Source organism: Anopheles merus, chromosome 3R, assembly GCF_017562075.2.
Source record: "Anopheles merus strain MAF chromosome 3R, AmerM5.1, whole genome shotgun sequence".
Lineage (NCBI taxonomy): Eukaryota > Metazoa > Arthropoda > Insecta > Diptera > Culicidae > Anopheles > Anopheles merus.
Window position 1 is genome coordinate 11,964,633 of NC_054084.1, and position 16,932 is coordinate 11,981,564.

The 16,932-nt window shown below is 45.4% G+C and overlaps 3 protein-coding genes across 11 annotated transcripts in view; 1 reads left to right on the plus strand and 2 right to left on the minus strand.

Moving 5' to 3' along the window:
* Positions 1-6,754, minus strand: part of LOC121596788 (dedicator of cytokinesis protein 9) — an 89,541-nt gene extending 82,787 nt beyond the window's left edge. For 2 of the 8 annotated variants that reach the window (XM_041922023.1, XM_041922017.1), the window contains exons 1-2: positions 6,508-6,754; positions 4,539-5,134 (exon numbers count right to left, since the gene is read on the minus strand). In XM_041922023.1, the coding sequence (XP_041777957.1) occupies positions 4,539-4,637 (99 nt within the window). In that variant the 5' untranslated portion in view covers positions 4,638-5,134; positions 6,508-6,754. Of the gene's footprint in view, positions 1-4,538; positions 5,135-5,232; positions 5,295-5,840; positions 5,909-6,209; positions 6,487-6,507 lie in introns of those variants that run through there. The other 6 variants (XM_041922018.1, XM_041922019.1, XM_041922024.1 and 3 more) reach the window with 6 other exon arrangements.
* Positions 1-14,116, plus strand: part of LOC121596789 (protein phosphatase 1L) — a 30,435-nt gene extending 16,319 nt beyond the window's left edge. The window contains exons 2-5 of one of the 2 annotated variants that reach the window (XM_041922025.1): positions 9,064-9,247; positions 10,028-10,691; positions 11,804-12,120; positions 12,201-14,116. In XM_041922025.1, coding sequence (XP_041777959.1) covers positions 9,064-9,247; positions 10,028-10,691; positions 11,804-12,120; positions 12,201-12,414 — 1,379 coding nt within the window. In that variant the 3' untranslated portion in view covers positions 12,415-14,116. Of the gene's footprint in view, positions 1-8,229; positions 9,248-10,027; positions 10,692-11,803; positions 12,121-12,200 lie in introns of those variants that run through there. The other variant, XM_041922026.1, reaches the window with a different exon arrangement.
* Positions 10,708-11,721, minus strand: LOC121596792. Its single transcript, XM_041922031.1, has 4 exons — positions 11,434-11,721; positions 11,250-11,359; positions 10,930-11,163; positions 10,708-10,858 (listed from the first exon to the last, which is right to left on the minus strand). The coding sequence occupies exons 1-4, from the start codon at positions 11,616-11,618 to the stop codon at positions 10,767-10,769; spliced, it is 621 nt and encodes a 206-aa protein (XP_041777965.1). The 5' UTR covers positions 11,619-11,721; the 3' UTR covers positions 10,708-10,766.
* Positions 14,117-16,932: the final 2,816 nt, after the last annotated feature.

Sequence of the window (16,932 nt, forward strand, 5' to 3'; positions counted from 1 at the left end):
ACCATCGGGGTGAGATGAAACACAAACTTATCGGTAATCAATCGCTCGGCACTCTCGCGTAAAGGTTCTCCATTTGCAACAGAAAATCAATCCCGTGTTAAAGCACCGTTTGGCCCGGGTGTTGCAATAAATGGCGTTGCTCAATTGCACCGATTGCAAAACCTTTGCAGTGAGAGGGACAATGCAAAAGAGAGAGAGAGAGAGCAAGAGGGAGAAAAAAGTGCAAAGTTCAATGGCCCAACTAACTCCGGGGCCCACCCACTGGAGAGGACGAAACCGGATGCTACGGTGAGCGCATCGAGTTACATAAGCACAAAGAACGCTGGCGTTGCCACAGGAGACAGAACCCATCCTGGCCCGGTTCCGGAGGATCTGTTTACCGGGGCAGCTCGGGCGACAGCTTCCGCTAGGGGCCGACACCGAGCGAATGCGCTCTTATGCTGACCTAATTCAGCAAACTCACACACTCTGAGAAATGGTCGAATGTGCATGGTGAGCACCAACGACAGGGCAGGGTTGAAATGCTTTCTGCACTGAACATCCCAGACAAGCGCCAGACGGAAATGGCTTGGCTGTATGAGAGTGTGTGTGTGTGTGAATCGTTGTGAACATACTCTTTTTTGCAAACAGTATTGGTTGGCGTGAAAAATATATGCTCCCAAAATGAGTGTCGAAATCAGCGAGAGGACAGCAAACCGCAAGTTGACACAACACGCAATGCCACTGCACGTCTCTGCCATCTTCTGCCACCCAACGAGGTCGAAAAAGTTTCGCAAGCGTCACACACACACACACACACACACTCAATAAAGGTAAACAAACCATCAACCAGTATAGAAAGTGCAATCAAAACAGAACACGCAGAAAGACGGAGCAAGAATGAACGGAAGAAAAAAAAACGGAAAAAACGAATCATCCTCGATCATGCACGATCCGACGCGCGCGCGCGCTTACTTGACGGCTACTTTCCTCGAGTTAACATATCCAACACAACGGCAAGTTTCTGTAAACAGAATCGGACACACGCTAAAGGGCAGATCGGTGCTAACCTTCGAGCGTGGAACGACGGCTAAGTGACGATGTAAACAACACCGGGACGTGAAATGATGTTTAATCCCCTGGCGTATCGATGTCACCTCGTTCTAGAGAGTACGGCCCGGGCAGTGGGCGCGATGCGTTTTTTTCATCGCCACTAGGCTAGTGTTCACATGTCGGTGTTATTTACGCACGATTGCTTTGGCGGGTGAACTTGGACCACAGGTAACTACTACTACGCTGCCAAGGGCTTTTTTGTGAGCGTGTTTAGACCCCTTTGCAAACGGTGTGTTAAATGAAGAATAGAAAAAGGAATGGATTCCCAGTTATTAAAAGAACGGAAATTAAAAAAACGCATGAATTATATCAGAAAAGGTGTAAATATAGCAACAACAAAAAATCATCAAATATTAATATTCTTTTTCACAGTTCTTAGTGCCCACCATCGGAACACGGTCCTATACAGGGTTTCCCATGATTTATTGGTCAGTTCCCATGATTTTTTGGTGCGTTCCCACGATTTTTCGTATCGTATCCCATAGATTTTTGGTTCGTTTCCATAAATTATTGGTATAGTCCAGTAGGAAATCAATACAAATAAACCAAAAAAATCTGAGAAACGTCCAACAAATCGTGGGAAACCCTGTAAAAGACTCACACATTATTACAATTATTCAACGACTTAACGAACCAATTATTCATTATCCAACGACCCAGTTTAAGATTTTCTGTCATACAGAATCACTAAAGATGATTTAAGGCAAAATGATGATTTCTGATTTCAAGTTGGATTGCAGAATTGAAGTCTAACTAGATTGAATTTTGAAATAGTTCAAATCTGGTTGCATTCATCAAGGCTAATATATATAATATGACATTTATTACGTGCCATTTTTTCGTGCAGCAACTTACATCACACATCACAAGGCAGAGGGGGAAAATGTCAAAAAAAAAACCAAAAATATGGTTGATTTTTGGATTTGCACGCACCCGGCAAAGCTCTCTAACACGCGAGAAAAGATCCAGAGAAACCACTTTTCGCTGGCGTCCGATTCGAAACCTACGCCTTAAACCCCATTTACTGTCTTTACCAGCTTTCGATTGCGTATAATTCATTCAATTGGAATTAAAGTTATGTCACCTCTGCACACCACGCAACACCTTATAGATCCATCTCACTCTCCACTACCAAATTCGAGGTAGGAAACGTTGTCAAACAAAAAAGTGATGTCATCGATTTGCCAGCCAGAACAAACAGAGGGAATTAATTAAAATGAGACTTGTTCATAAAGAACGCCAACATTAAAATGAACCAGTTTACTACTGGGCAACGACACTCGTCTGAGAGCGATGTTAATTGATATCCAATAATTCCCTTGCCAGACAGACTACGACAAAGAAGTCATACATTCATTGGTGACCATTTATGATTACGAGGCAAAAGTAAAGAAAAAAACCTTCATCAACATCATTCCCTTTTGTTCCCCGACAGAGGAGCTGGTTATTTGCAAACATCCCTCCCGTCTCCTACACCGAGACACACTCACAAATGCATAACTTACTGAATCAGCATTAAATTGCCAAAGCAGATGAGCTGTACACATTGGCGAAGAAGGAAATGAAAGGCCAACATACAGTAGGAAGACACTAGCGAACAGATTATGCTACCCTGCAGCACAGCATCGACCGAGCCGACGAAGACGACGAGGGCTGCAAAACACGTGCTATGATGGTGTGGTAGAATAAAGTATTTGATTGTGTGCAAAAAAAACGCACACGCACAGAATCGTACAGCGATCAGCGACGTTGATGAGTCATCGGTCTGCCCGGTGGCGTTGTTCGTTTGTGGGAAGTTTTCGCAAATATTAACGCCACTCCAAGGCCCGAAATTTTGATAACGGGCTGAACCACTGGGAAACATGCGCCGGCGTGCTCTGGTGCTGTGTTGTGGCGGGAAATTTGACGCATGCAGTTTTTTAAACCCATTCATTGGTATTGGTTTTGCAAATGCAATGGGTACGTTTGCGAATGCATTCGTTTTGATGTCGTGGGTGTTTTTGGGGGCGCGAATTGGACAAATATTTGAACATGAAACAAGTGATTGCAGTGATAATTGAAAAAGGGGTGCTGCTTTACTTAAAATAAGGTTCGGTAAATGAGCCTCAAATGTAAGGTATCACATACAGGGTATTCTAGAGTTTTTTTAACCATTTAACCAAGAGAACATCAATGGTGACAACAGCAAATTTTTGGATTTTTCTAAAAAAAAATTATTTATAATTTTATAATGTGTCGTGTGATAATGATTTAAATAATTTAAAAAATATATAAAATAGTATTTTGCACAATTCGTACATTTACAGTTTTAATCTTTCTCATCCGTATTTTCCACAAATCGTGATAAACGGCTGTCCATGTAGTAATGGTAGGCACTGTATAAATAAACTAAATGATAAAAAGATTCTTATTCGATTTTTCACCCAATAAAAAACAATAAATATTGAAAAGTATATTAAGAGAAGAATCAAGCACTATGAAAACATTAACAACATTCAACTACACTTTTTTCAATTCAAAATCTTGAGTTACGCAAACAGTCATTATGCGATTGCTCTTGCACGCATTGCATGACTTTTTCTTCTCGTTTTTTGCATACATTTAATATGTATTTGCATCGCTCGGGAACAATGAAACAGTAAAACCGACACAAGCGAGTATGATGATGTTATCCGCGCGTCTGTAACAAATTTTGAGACAAAACAAAAAAAAAAACATGCTCCATTTTCAATCGGTGCAATTCGGAAAGCGGGAAGTGAAATTTACCCAAAAACGACCCACCCACTCCTACACCCCCATGAGCACAGAGAGATCTTGCGTATCATACGCACGCAGCCCACATAACAAAACCCGGGGTGCACTGGCACTGGCAAACCTGTTAGAACGTATTGTGTTTCTCTCTTCTTTTTTTTTATTTTTAATTCACGTTTTGGTCCAGAGCTGCCCCTCATACAAACACAAATGCTCGCTGCACTCGATCGCCAAATCAAAGCAACCACCGCATCCAAAAAAGGGGAGTTGCCGCCACATATACGCAAGGGAGCGTTTACATTGGAAATCATGCGAAGCGTAAAACTTTTAACGTTAAGTATCTCCGCATATGTGTGGCGTGCCGACCACCCGGCACATCATCATTGCTCATCATCTGCCTCTAAACCCACCCTTCTTTCACCGGTCCATCCCTTCCAACCGCCTCCCCACAGCCAGGGGGAATTCATCAATGCTGCGCTCCCGTTTACTTACGCAAAAATATTTCCCTACACAGCACAACGTGTGCGCTTCTGTCGTCTCTTTCAGACGCTCTCACAGATGGGGTGTGGTGTAAGGGCATTTCTTTTTCACTCTCATTGGGAAAATTGGGGGGAAAAGGGCAACCAGGAAGAAGAATGGAATGGGAGAGGATGGGATGGGGTTTAAATTAAAATAAACAAAAATTAAATACATACAAGTGAGGTGGATTCACGTACAACTTGCGAGATGTTTTCCCTCAGCTGTGCCGCCATGCCGGGCTTGTTAAGCCCGCGGGTGAACTTCCGCTCGGTCATTGTTGTTGTTCAGCTTTTAGCACAAACACACACATACACACACATACACGTACGAACAAAAAAACTGGGTTGGTACGACTCTGTTTTGTGTTATGGTGTTATTCACAACCGGCACAGGAGATGGGACATTTAATCGATTCTGCGTGCTGCTGCGCTTTTTTCCGGGATAAAAGCATGGAGAGTTTTACAAATAAAAACACACACACACACGCACACTTGCATACACAAACACACACACGAACGCACGCACTATCTCACAGGCCCGCGAAGGCACATGCCAACATGTGCCACCGCCGGGGGGAACGTGTCACGAGATTTCAAACTCCACTTGCCCGCTCCAGCCGGGGGCACATTTTTGGCTGCTGCTGCTGTTTTTACTATTTTGTTTTCACTTTTCAACGATTGAACGACCTAAAAATCGACACTTTATGGTTGGCAGAGTGCAAAAAAAAATTCACTTTCAGTGCACTTGGGGCAAAAATTTCACTCGACTTGCACTAAAAAAGTGGGGTGGGAAAAAGTGGGAAGAAACATATAAGAATTAGGGAAACACACTTTTGCAAAGATAAGGCATTGAAATTAAAAACGGCAGCACTTGTAGTAATGATTTCACTTTTGCTTTTATGCTTGCAAAACACAACCCGTTTAACCCACTCATACACACACACGCACGCTTGCGGCTCGAGAACCGGGTTTGCAGCATAGAACGCGGCGCCGCCTACTGTGGGATGCGCGTGTGTAGGCTCGGACGACGCGTGAGTGTAGCAAAGGAACGAACGAACAACAAAAACAACACACTCAAAGCGTGTTGCTCTCACACACAAAGGCCAAAAACCGGATAACCGGGCGCGCACACCTGTCAAACGGGTTTTTTTTTTTTTGGGGGAAGGGTTTTACGGCCTTTTGTTTTATTCTATCCACACACACACACGTACGCACAGTCACACGCACCTTTGCGTAGGGTCATCACGAAGAAAAGGCATACCAAACAATGAAAACTAGGAGAACACACAGAGGCACGCACAAACTAGCCGCAAAGAGGAATTCTTCTCACTTCCTGCTCTCTTGCTTTCCTTGCTTTGGTATGGGTGTGGGATGCTGTCACAGTGTTGAGAGATGCTGCAAAGGCTCCGTCGCGACAAACAATTGGCATGATTAGGTTATCATTCATCACTTTCGCTGGGCAAAAAGAATTACGCGTACACGCACAAACACACACACACACAGAGACGGGAAAACAAAAACGCATTCACGAGAATCTCTCGCTCGTTTCCTCCTGGGCGGAGAAATTCCTTATCGCCTGGCTGCTGGGCCGAGATTGCATGTCAACACAGCAGCAGCAGCAGCAGCCACTGACACACGCCCTTCGCGACCGCTGGACCGGACCGCTGTTCCGGCTGATTGAGCCGAATGAAATCCTGCCCCAACCCCGCCCGCGGTCGCTATTGATTACACAAACGCGCGCGCACGCACACTCACTAGCTTCGCTGGTTGCTGCTTTTGTTCGGAAACTACCACTTTATGCACAATCAACACAGTCGCTGGACCACACAGCAGCGCATTCTTATTTACCTTCAGGCGAGGAAAGAGGGATCACACCAACTGCAAAGGAAATCCCCCAAACCTGTCAGGACAATAACGCATCCCTCACCAACACACATCCTTGCTGGATGTCTCGCGCACACCAACACACACACAGCCCTAAACCCTACGCAACAACCTTTGCGAGACAAGGTTCGATAATCCTTTGCCTCGCGTTTGCTCGCGTGATCACGCGTGACCCTTTTCGCGACTAATCGATTTTGTCTGTCGTTGTGGCCGCAACAACAACAAAAAAACCCGGTCGCAGACGGTTAATTTACAAACTCACAGACGCATCGACACACAGCTTCACACAGAACTACTCCTCGTCACACACATTCGAACGTACGGTTGGCTTAGGAACGCGCGCCTACTGCTGTGCTGCCCGCACGCTTTCCGTTTTTTTGTGATAAGGGAACTTGAAAAAAGGGCTGCGGACTCCCGGGAGCGCTTCGACACTGAATAGTGTTTCGCAAAACACGCGCGCACGAAAAACACGTCCAACGTTTGCTGGCTGCTGAGCGTAAATGAGTGAGTGAGAGGGGGCGGTTCCGATTGCTGAGCTGTAGCGCACGATGGGCCACGGATGGACATACAATGAAATTCTATTTGTAATTGTAATGGAATTGAAAGAGTTGAAAAATATGTTTAATTAAAACAGTTTTGAATAGCTTTGATTTCTTTGAGATAAACGGCTTGTAAGCTGGAACAGTGTTACTCTAACTGATTTCTTGTCATGGTTTATTTCAATGATTTAATTTATCTAATTCAGGACTGGTTGAAAATGCTTACGGCAGGAGTGGTTTTGGCGAAAGAAAAAAATTGAAAAATATTTTTATTTTATACAAAAAGCTGTTCTGGCTATTATTCAAGTACTTGCTTAATGCAATTTTACACTATTGGAACACTTTTCGCCCGGAAAACAGATATTGTTTTTAATGCTAGCTCTCCTAGCCTTGATGGATTTTTAAGTTTTCATGTTTTTTTTAAAGATGTACCTCGTCGTAACGTTTCAATATTATTATCTTTGAAACAACAATACAAATTGGGTTTTTATATTGTCTATGAAGTGAAAGTAGATCAAAATATATGTTATGACCGCTCTTATTACTATGTTGTCCCATCGTTCCGCCAGTTAACACGGCAACGGAGAGTGTGTGCGTGCAAAGCGTTTTCTCTCAAGCGCGGTCGCTCTCTCGCTCCCATACACACGTTCTCTCAGCAAATTGCTTTTGTATTTGTTTTTGGTACTGTGTACTGTTTTTGTTTTTGTTTTTTTTTTTTCTCAAGCGGACAACAATCGTTGTCGTGCACGTGGAGCGGAAGATGGTATGCAGCGGATTTTGGATCATGGTGTTGTTGGAGCTTCATTTAGCATCCTTGGCAAGGTGTTGGGAGAAATGTTAATCTGAACAATTGGAACGATCTTGTCGTATCGTTTGGAACATGGGATAGTACTTTCCAAGGTGCATTTGTGCAACGTTGAACAGATGTACTAGGAAGGTCAACGACGGTTGACCAACTCTATGGAGATGATTTAGCTTTTGTTATTGAGCAGGTGGCTTGTTAAATAATTCGTATTTTTGTAACGTATTGCTACTGCTAATGATATTTGTTTGACGAAAAATCAAATTTTTGGTGCACTTACTCCTTGAAATATAGAGTAAAAAGATCACTTACATAGATTTTAATACGAGCGAGTGAAATATGTATCTAATTAACGAATTAGTTTTAAATCGTCATCCATTTGTATTTCACTGAATATTGCTCTTTAAGTAGGAACATAATAAAAATTGAAACAGCAGACAATAAATACAGAGGCTTTTTTTGTTAGAAATACGCTCATTTTAATTCTTCAAATAACGATGTTTTGGAGTCAAAAGCATACATAAAAATTCAAATCCTTAACTATTAGGGAAGTAAACATTTTGAAAATTAATGATGGCCTATACATTCAAGCTTCGTCCCATAGTGCAGCGAGCCCCCCGGATAATCGGGAGATCGCACACTGACGTCCGTACGTGCTGTCAATCCCGCCAGATCGTTGCACTGTGTTGGTGTACCGATTTGTTGTTTTGCAATACATTTTCACCCGTGGTTCGCAGCTGTCCGACGATTTTTGTGGCCAAAATTAGTTTCTTTGTAGCTTGCAGCTTATCGGTGGCCGAGTGTAGATTTGGGTTGTTGGGGGGCGTGCCCGCACAAACACCCTCACACTAACAGGGCGGAGGGCCACTGTTCACCTTCTTTGGTGCCACACCACCGTCGCAGCGACCGAGCGACACAGGAGGCTCGAGAGGTTTTCCGCGGCCCCTCTCTACTGGCGTCATCGAACTAACGGGGGCGGCCAGCACGGAAAAACGGCCGACATTTGCATTACGCAGTTTGGTAGAGTTAATAATCCATCGCACGGCATCGCGCTGTACCATCGTGTGCGGGTGTCGTTTCGGCAGAGGATGAGTGCTAGTCGCTGCTAGACCGCTAAGAGCTAAGTGACCCAGATCGATACGGTCGGTGCATCCGTTGCACTCGTCTACTATCTCGCTTCTTGCTATAGTGTCTGTGTGTGTGTGTGCGGGTGTTTGCGCGAAACACACCGACGCGGGGAGCTCGCTCGGATTCCCCGGTGGGCCGGAGGACATGGAGGACGAGTTAGAAGATAAGATACTGTACCAAACGCTGTCCAAGTCGCACATGAAGCTGCTCTCGAAGTTCGCCGTCGGCGTCACGCCGCTCAACAGCTCGCTCAGCTACGTCTGGAAAGTGATGCGGGTGTACCTGCTGAAGCCGGAGGTGCTGATCGCCGGCCTGCTAATCTGTCTGTTCGTCCTGTACCTGCAAGCAGCGGAGGTATGGAGCCGCGGGTTCATCGGGCGCATCAGCAACTCGCTCGGGCTCGGGAAGGCGGGCGGCCGGTCCGGCAAGCTGTCCATGCTGGCATCGGCCGCGGAGAAGCACAGCTGGGACGAGCGGACGACCGGCAGTGCGGTGTACGCGGTCCAAGGCCGCCGGGCCAAGATGGAGGACAGGTGAGCGTTTTGGGGGGGGTGGTATAATGCAGTCGGAAGAAGCCCCACTTGAGCTGGTAGCGAGAGGCTTACTACTGGCTGGGTGGCGGTGGCGAAAAGGAAAAATAGTGTAACAGAGGGGGCAGGGTTGTGCGGAAAAGCGTAGCAGTATTAGACCACCCTTTGCCGCACTTTCCCTCACTGTCGGCCACCGGTTATCGCTCCACTTAATGTCAAAGCTGTAACGGAGGTATTTTTAGAAAACCCCCGAAACCGCGCGATGTTGGTCTGTGTGTGCGTCTTCGGTGTGCGGCTACAAAGTGCAATCCGAAATCCGATCTGACCGCACATCGAACTACAGGCCTACAAATCGATGCATGCAGTTTAAATCTTTCAATTACGTTTCCATCACTTTGAACGATGCTACTCCTAACAGCTTTACATTTGCCTCACAATCATAAATCAGGGCGGAAATGCGAGTAAACGACCACCACCGCCACCTCGCCAACTAGATGCGTGGAGGGTGTTTTTCCCTCCTCTGATAATAAAGTGCGCACTTGACGCAGCGTCATCGCGTAGTAGGCCTACCTTTCTTTTACACGATCGCTGTTTGCGGTTCCTTTTCTTTGTTTACCGCCCCGGGTGTGCCTCGAGTGTCCCGCGCGCACATGGCGTTGGTGACACACTCGTGTCGGGGAGCCGCCGCCGTGGAAAAGAGGGCCTCTCGTGATTTCACACTAATGGGAATTAACGCTTACACCCCTCTCTCTCTCTCTCTTGTTTCCCGGCTGCTTCATACAGATTTGTGATAAGTGAAAACATCAACAGCAGCGGCATTTCCCTGTTTGCCATCTTCGACGGGCACGGCGGCGAGTACGCGGCCGAGTACGCGAAAACCGTGCTGATAAAGAACATCCACCAGAAGCTGATGCAATCGTCGGCCATTGCGGACGGGAAGGAGCTGCCCGGCCCGAAGGCTGGCGTCTGTGCGGAGGACGACCGGAAGCAGCAGGAGGAGGAGAAGGAAGAGAAGGAGGACGACAAGCAGGAGCAGCAGGAAGTAAACGAACGGTACAAGGTGAACGCGCACAATGGAAATAGTGACCCGTCGGGTGCGGTCCAGCGGCGACAGAGCTTTCGCAAATCCAAGACCGAGGACACGGTCGGAACGGGCAACAATGGTGCAGCGAACGGTGGTGGTGGTGGAGGAGCAGCAGCCAACAACAATCAGATGCTGGAGAACGATTTGCTGAGCAAGTACATGGGCAATCAGTCGCCGGCTCGGCAGCAGGTGAAGAAGAACCTGCTGAACGGGACGTCGGGCAGCGGTGAGCCCGTGCCGGCCAAGCCGAAAACGTACGATGCCCGCTGCTACGTGCAGAATGGTAGTATCAACTTTGGCAAGATCATTACCGACGAGGTGCTGGCGGCTGATTACGATCTGGTGGAGGCGGCGAAGAAAATGGTAAGCCAAAAAAGGGTTATTTTTGATCATTATTTCCCATTTTTATTTGTAGAATGAATGGATTAAGGCCGACGTTTAGAACTTGATACAGTGTACGTTTGCTATCTGCGTACCTTGTCGAATTTTCCACATGCCCGAGCTCGGCACATCGTCACACGAGTCGTAAACTGCAAATGGAAACGTGCAAAATGAGTGCAACGCAGCAACGAACCTGCAGCAGAACTTGCCACTGACTTACCGCGGTCGAACACGGACTGTTCCCTTTGTTGATTAGCCATAGTTCTGGCCATCACTCGAGCTCTGGCACGCAATCGCTGTTCTTCAAACATAGCATCTGTCTCTTGCAATGCTTTCATCCGGTCGGTATCGATGGTACGGTCTCTTGACGGCCGTGCACTGTATGCTGGAGTTAGCGGTGCTTGATCGTATATCGGACGTGCTGGCGTGGAAATGGCTGGTGATTGAGGCATTGCTGTGCACATGAAGAAGAGAAAAAAGGGAGAGTAGAATGTTATAAACACTCTCGCAGATTTTTGTTTTTCGTTTCCAATTCCAAACCTTTCAATCCGTTTTCGATCGTTTCGAGCCGCCTCAGTATGGTGGCAATGTTGGCTTCCAGTCCGGCACACGCATTACGGCCCTCCGCCGTTTGCTGCAGCTGTGTGATGCTGCAAGACAAAGCAGGATTGGTAATCAAACGATTGGCGCTTGTAGGAGACACACTTGCCGTTCCGTGGCTTACCTATCTTGCATTTCCTCGAGCTGATTGCGGATTAGCTCGTACCCGAAGCCACTTGACCTTTGCGGTACCGTATCAGTGCCGGTGTCGCTTGAAGTGCTCGACGATTGTGCGATACATGCCGGAAGGAGCAGTATGGCGGCTATTGACACAATGCACCGCCCAGACAATCGTCCTTTCGCTGCCATGATCGTACACTGATTGACTTAAACAACTCCACTGGATTTGCGCTTTGCCGCTCGTTTGGTGGCGTGTTGCTTTCAGTGGGCTTATCAGTGCCCTGCGATTTGTTGAAATTTCGTGCAAGATGTGTGCAAACGATACGGAAATTCCAGCGCAAAATACAGTTTGATTTCTTTCCGCTTCATTCCAGTCGGACTTTGCCGGTACGACCGCGCTGATTGCCGTCATACACCGCACCAAGCTGATAGTGGCCAATGTGGGCGATTCGCGCGGCGTCATGTGCGACTTCAAGGGTAACGCGATCCCGCTGTCGTTCGACCACAAGCCGCAGCAGGTGCGGGAGCAGAAGCGCATCGCCGACGCCGGCGGTTTCATCGCGTTCAAGGGCGTGTGGCGGGTGGCGGGCATACTGGCGACGTCCCGCGCCCTCGGCGACTATCCGCTGAAGGAGAAAAACCTGGTCATTGCCAACCCGGACGTGCTTTCCTTCGATTTAGTCGATCACCGGTAAGTGTGTGTGTGTGAGAGAGCAATTGTTACTCGTGCAAGAGTTGCTGAAACATATTTCCCTGTTTTTTTTTTTGTAGACCACAATTTCTGATCCTGGCCTCGGATGGGCTGTGGGATACGTTCACCAACGAGGAGGCGGTTGCGTACGTGCGCGAACGGTTGGACGAGCCGCACTTTGGCGCGAAAAGCATCGCGCTGCAATCGTACAGCCGTGGCTCGGTCGATAACATTACGGTGCTGGTGATTGTGCTGAAGAACGGTCGGTACGAGATCGGTTCCTCGAGCAACTGAACGGCCCGCTGGCTCGTTGGACACTTTGAGGGCAATCGTTTCTATTGCGAAACAGCGATCATCTCAATGGTGATCGCCCATCAACTACCTAATTGGCTGCTTTTTCTTAACCTGTTAACCTTTCGTTTATTGATTACGCTTGTTTTTTTTTGCTGACTTATATTGTTAGAATAGCCACACTGATCGTGAAAAGGAGGCAGCTACCTTCGTTTTATCGTTAACGTTCGTTTTATGTTTAAAGATCTCTATGTTATAACGCTTTGTTTTAAAACTGATCGCTGCTCTACACTTTTAGTTCTCTTTTTCACAAAAGGCATGCTCGATGATCACTACTGTAATGCAAGCTAGTAGCTTAGTTTCAATGCCAATTGGTTGATCAAACTACTACTACTACTTCACCTTATCTAGTGCTGCTCCGCCCAAAGAAAACGACTGGTACCAAACTGGGTTTTGCTGAATCACAGCGAACCGATTAGGGAAGGCGAGCGAGTGGAAAATACGTCGCGTGTAGGTTTATTTTGTTTGATTACGCTACGTATTTGCTGTAAGGTTTGCTTTCTACTTTAATAGATTAGACAGCGGGGGTGCGGGCAGCAGAGAAGCTGAACGGAACGGAAAAGGAATTCGATCTAAACAAATCGAGCCGTAGTTAGTAGTACACAATTGCAATGGCAATCCTCAATTTACCAGCACCATGTTTGTGTGTGTGAGTGAGTGTGATTTGTTGTTTTCTTTGCCACTTTGTGCAGTTTATTGAGGGCATTTTTTTTAAATATTCGTTCAACCAGATACGTAAAGGGACGCTAGTAGAAGATTTAATTGGAAATGCACTTCTCGTACTGCAAAAAAAAAAACAAAAAGATTTCGAGATGCAAGGTAGAAGTGGGAAGAGTGAGCACGAGCGAAAGATTTCGAAAACGATTTTACTTATTTTAATGGCGCTCGATTTTCGGTACAAATTTATATTACTGACCCACAGACACACATCACACGCAGGTCCTGACAAACCGTGGAGGTGGACAAAATCGCTATACAAATTACACGTTTGCTCAACAAAGGGTAGGAACAATTGGAACAAATTAATCTAATACCAGGGAGTAGTTTTAGCGGGCAACGAGCAAACAGAGAGAAAGAGAGCGGAATCTTGCTGGATTTGTCCGAAGGGAAATGTTACTCGAGCTTATGCGTTCGGATTTGGGAATCGATTCTTATGAGACTTTTGGAAGGGCAGAGTAGGTCACAAACCGGTGCTGAAATAACAGCAAAAACCAGCTGGAAGTATCCGTTTCCGCTAGTTGGTGCCAAACGACGAGGGCAAAATGGACTAAACCAAGTATCCTAATATCATTGAAGATATCTAACAACCGATTGGGCATCAATCGTAGGTGCTAAATTAATAATTTAAAAGTAATTGTTAGGCAGCAGGTAAGCTTACGATGCTTAACAGCAATCAATTGAACGGGAATGTCTGTGTCCCGGAGACCAACCTACGCAAAGGCGAACGCACGAACGAACGAACTCTCACAGTGATGGTGGAGGGTGTAAACCTCCAATAGCGTGAAGCATCTCCCGTGTTGGTGTCGTGCACAGTCCTGTGACTGTGCTGCACCCCTTTTTTCTCGACTCTACTCACAATCATTAAGTCTACTTTCCTAACTTGCCTTAACCGCTCCACTATTAGACGAAGGATAGACAACAACAACAACAAAACAACAAAACTATAGTAAAATAGAGTAGAGTATAAAGTTTGGGGGGATCACTCACACTCCCTTCACAGAGCAGAGAACAAAACGCTCTACCGGAGCATTCTTTCGCTGGGTTTTGTAATTGTACATATCACGCGGAGAGGGTGAGCGCCGGAATGAATATTGAATCTTTTTTTTTCATTTCTGAATAAAACCGTCACAATATAAAATCCTTTCACAAAAAGGCTTACAAAAACTAAAACCCCCTTTGCCGGTTAGTAACTGTTGCTGCTCTACCGCTTTCCGAAACAAATTATTCAAAACGGTTACATTGTTGTGGTAGGCCACCCCGATTGTGTCTGCTGGCCCTGTGTGATTGCTGTAAGGACAGTTTTGCAGATAAGATTAAAGAAAAACAGCTGCCGTAAATTGACAGGTAAGATGATAAGATGTAGCAAGTGAGTTCCATTGCCCTGCTTCCGACTATCTGATCGAACGACGGACGCATCGCCATAAAAATTCGTTCGATTACATTTTGTTTTGTTCCATTTGCTTGTACTAACTTTGTAACCAATTGCTTCTCGCTTTCTTTTTAGCCATTTGAAGTGGTCGTTTCGAAGACAACCGACAATACACCGGGGACGAGAGATGTTTCAATGCGATTAGTAACATTATCACCGATTATGGTAAGCGTGTGGCACTTTAATCGGCTGTTTGCCGTGGGGGAGTTTGGTAAATATTTATGAAGTCGTCTGGATTTGGCGAGTAAAACAGTAACGGATGTTATGCTTAACGAAACTGTTATAAGTACAGTGAGGGTCAATCATGTAAGCGCATCCTGACTATTGAGCTATTTTTTACTCAAATAGGCCGTTTAAATTGTGCGAAATGTTATATTTAACATTTTGGTATAACATTTTCGATAACCGGGCAATTACGACAAATCTCAAACTCTTATAAGCAACATTGACTGAGAGGAAAGTAAACAATGTTGATGGAGATACCAATTACATACATTCCAATAAGGATACCATTGAATCCACATCCCGTCATATAAGATTACGAAAAGTAACAGCTTCCTTATATCTCTTTTTGTGCAAAAAAAGTCCCGAGAATTTTGTCAACCTTCAGGGGACGTGTCTGAACCTCTCAAAAATGGGGTGCTTGAGAGGGGTATCCGGGACGCGATGGTGGAGAATTCGGGAATCATCTGCTACAAGTCAACCAGGATCCTGGCATACACTGAAGATACAGCTATCATTGATCTATGACGCTATGTCCAATGTAGCTGAAGTCTACCAATAGATCAAGTAAAAGATAAAGAACCTCGGATTGCAATTAAACGATGCCAGACTGATGGTGGCAACATAAGCGACCCTGCCAACAAAGCCAAACTTACGCAGGGTTAACGTGCAGATAGGTGAACGAACTTTTGAAACCGTCCAAGATTTCTTCCTATCTCGGGTCAAAGGTCATCAACGACAATACCATGGAAGCTAAGTTCCGCGCAAGAATGCTGAGCGCCAGCTGGTCATTCTATAGCCTGACAAATCAGTTCACGCGACGGATAACGCTGAGCCCCATGTATGTGTAAGATAAATGGAGGAGCCGATAGAACGACGAGCTATAAAAGCTGTATGGCATTCTTACTGCCTTGAAGCGTATTAAGCTAGCCAGGCTCTAGTGGGCTGGCAAGGCTATACTCATTTAGCCCATCCATAAGGACAGAGAGGACGTGATAGGCCTAAGTTGAGCTGACAGGATGACTTGAACTGGCAGACAAAGGCGCAAAACCGAGAGCGTTTTCGGACATTGATGCAGCAGGCTAAGACCCAACATCGGTTGAAGTTTCAGACAAGTAAGTAAGTGTAGGTTTGAAATGAAATTAAGCTAAAAGAATTTTTTTTTCTGCTTGAACTAGCTGTCAGATGATTATTATTTTTATTAGCGTATGAATTAATTTTAACAAAACTATGTTTCTTAATTATAGTTGTAATTATCAGTAGTACGCTTATAGCAATTTCCCCCACTGTAGAGTAAATGTTCCTCCCTAGCACCGTTGACAAAAAGGATGCCAGCTAGTAGTGAATATTTAACTAACAAATGGCAAACATTGTTACAGACCGATTGCTCTTTGATCTTCCCCCCCCCCTCCCTCAACACTTCAGCCACACCTCGCCTGTGTATTGTTCACTGAAGAAGCAAGATTGCTTAATCCACCACTCAAACCACAAACACACACTAGCGGAATTTGGGGCAAGTGTGCCATACGGGGCAAGAGTGCCACCAAGCATTTTTCCTTAAAAACTTTAATTTAATGATCAATTGTGTATACAGTTGGTTGCTTTCCAATGACTAGGTATTCTGAGCCTAATTTCATATAGACCAATCGATATTTCCCATTGTTTTAAACTGATTTATATTGAGTTTCAAAAGTGAGCAGAATATTATAATTTTTTAATCCAACCAAATAAGCTCTCAAAAATCGTGCGAACAATCAACCGAGAAAATATTTACACCACCGTATAGCTGAGAAAACGTGAAATTTTTTGTGGGTTTAGTTGAAAAAAACTTTCTTTTTGTCACTGAAAAATTCAATTTTAAAAAAGTTACAACTTTTGGGGCAAGTGTGCCATCTCTGTTTGGGGCAAGTGTGCCACCATCTTTCATAGGCGCGAGCTGTCAAAAATGTAAACATTGTTGTAGCGTGCTGCAGAATGGTGCGCTATTGTGAGCGGATTCCACCCCGGAAAAACAGAACAGTAACAAACCATATTGTGGTATAGTTGGTGGTCAAAAAGGGTTCATTGAGGACTAAATACATGTAGGAATA

What these genes read in the sequence shown, in the direction of transcription:
- LOC121596792 (XM_041922031.1), bottom strand. Translation starts at nt 11,618, where the DNA reads ATGGCAGCGAAAGGACGATTGTCTGGGCGGTGCATTGTGTCAATAGCC. An exon ending in GATCGAAAACGGATTGAAAG is followed by an intron (nt 11,164 to 11,249) that starts GTTTGGAATTGG and finishes TCATGTGCACAG; the next exon opens with CAATGCCTCAATCACCAGCC. An exon ending in ACAGTCCGTGTTCGACCGCG is followed by an intron (nt 10,859 to 10,929) that starts GTAAGTCAGTGG and finishes TTCCATTTGCAG; the next exon opens with TTTACGACTCGTGTGACGAT.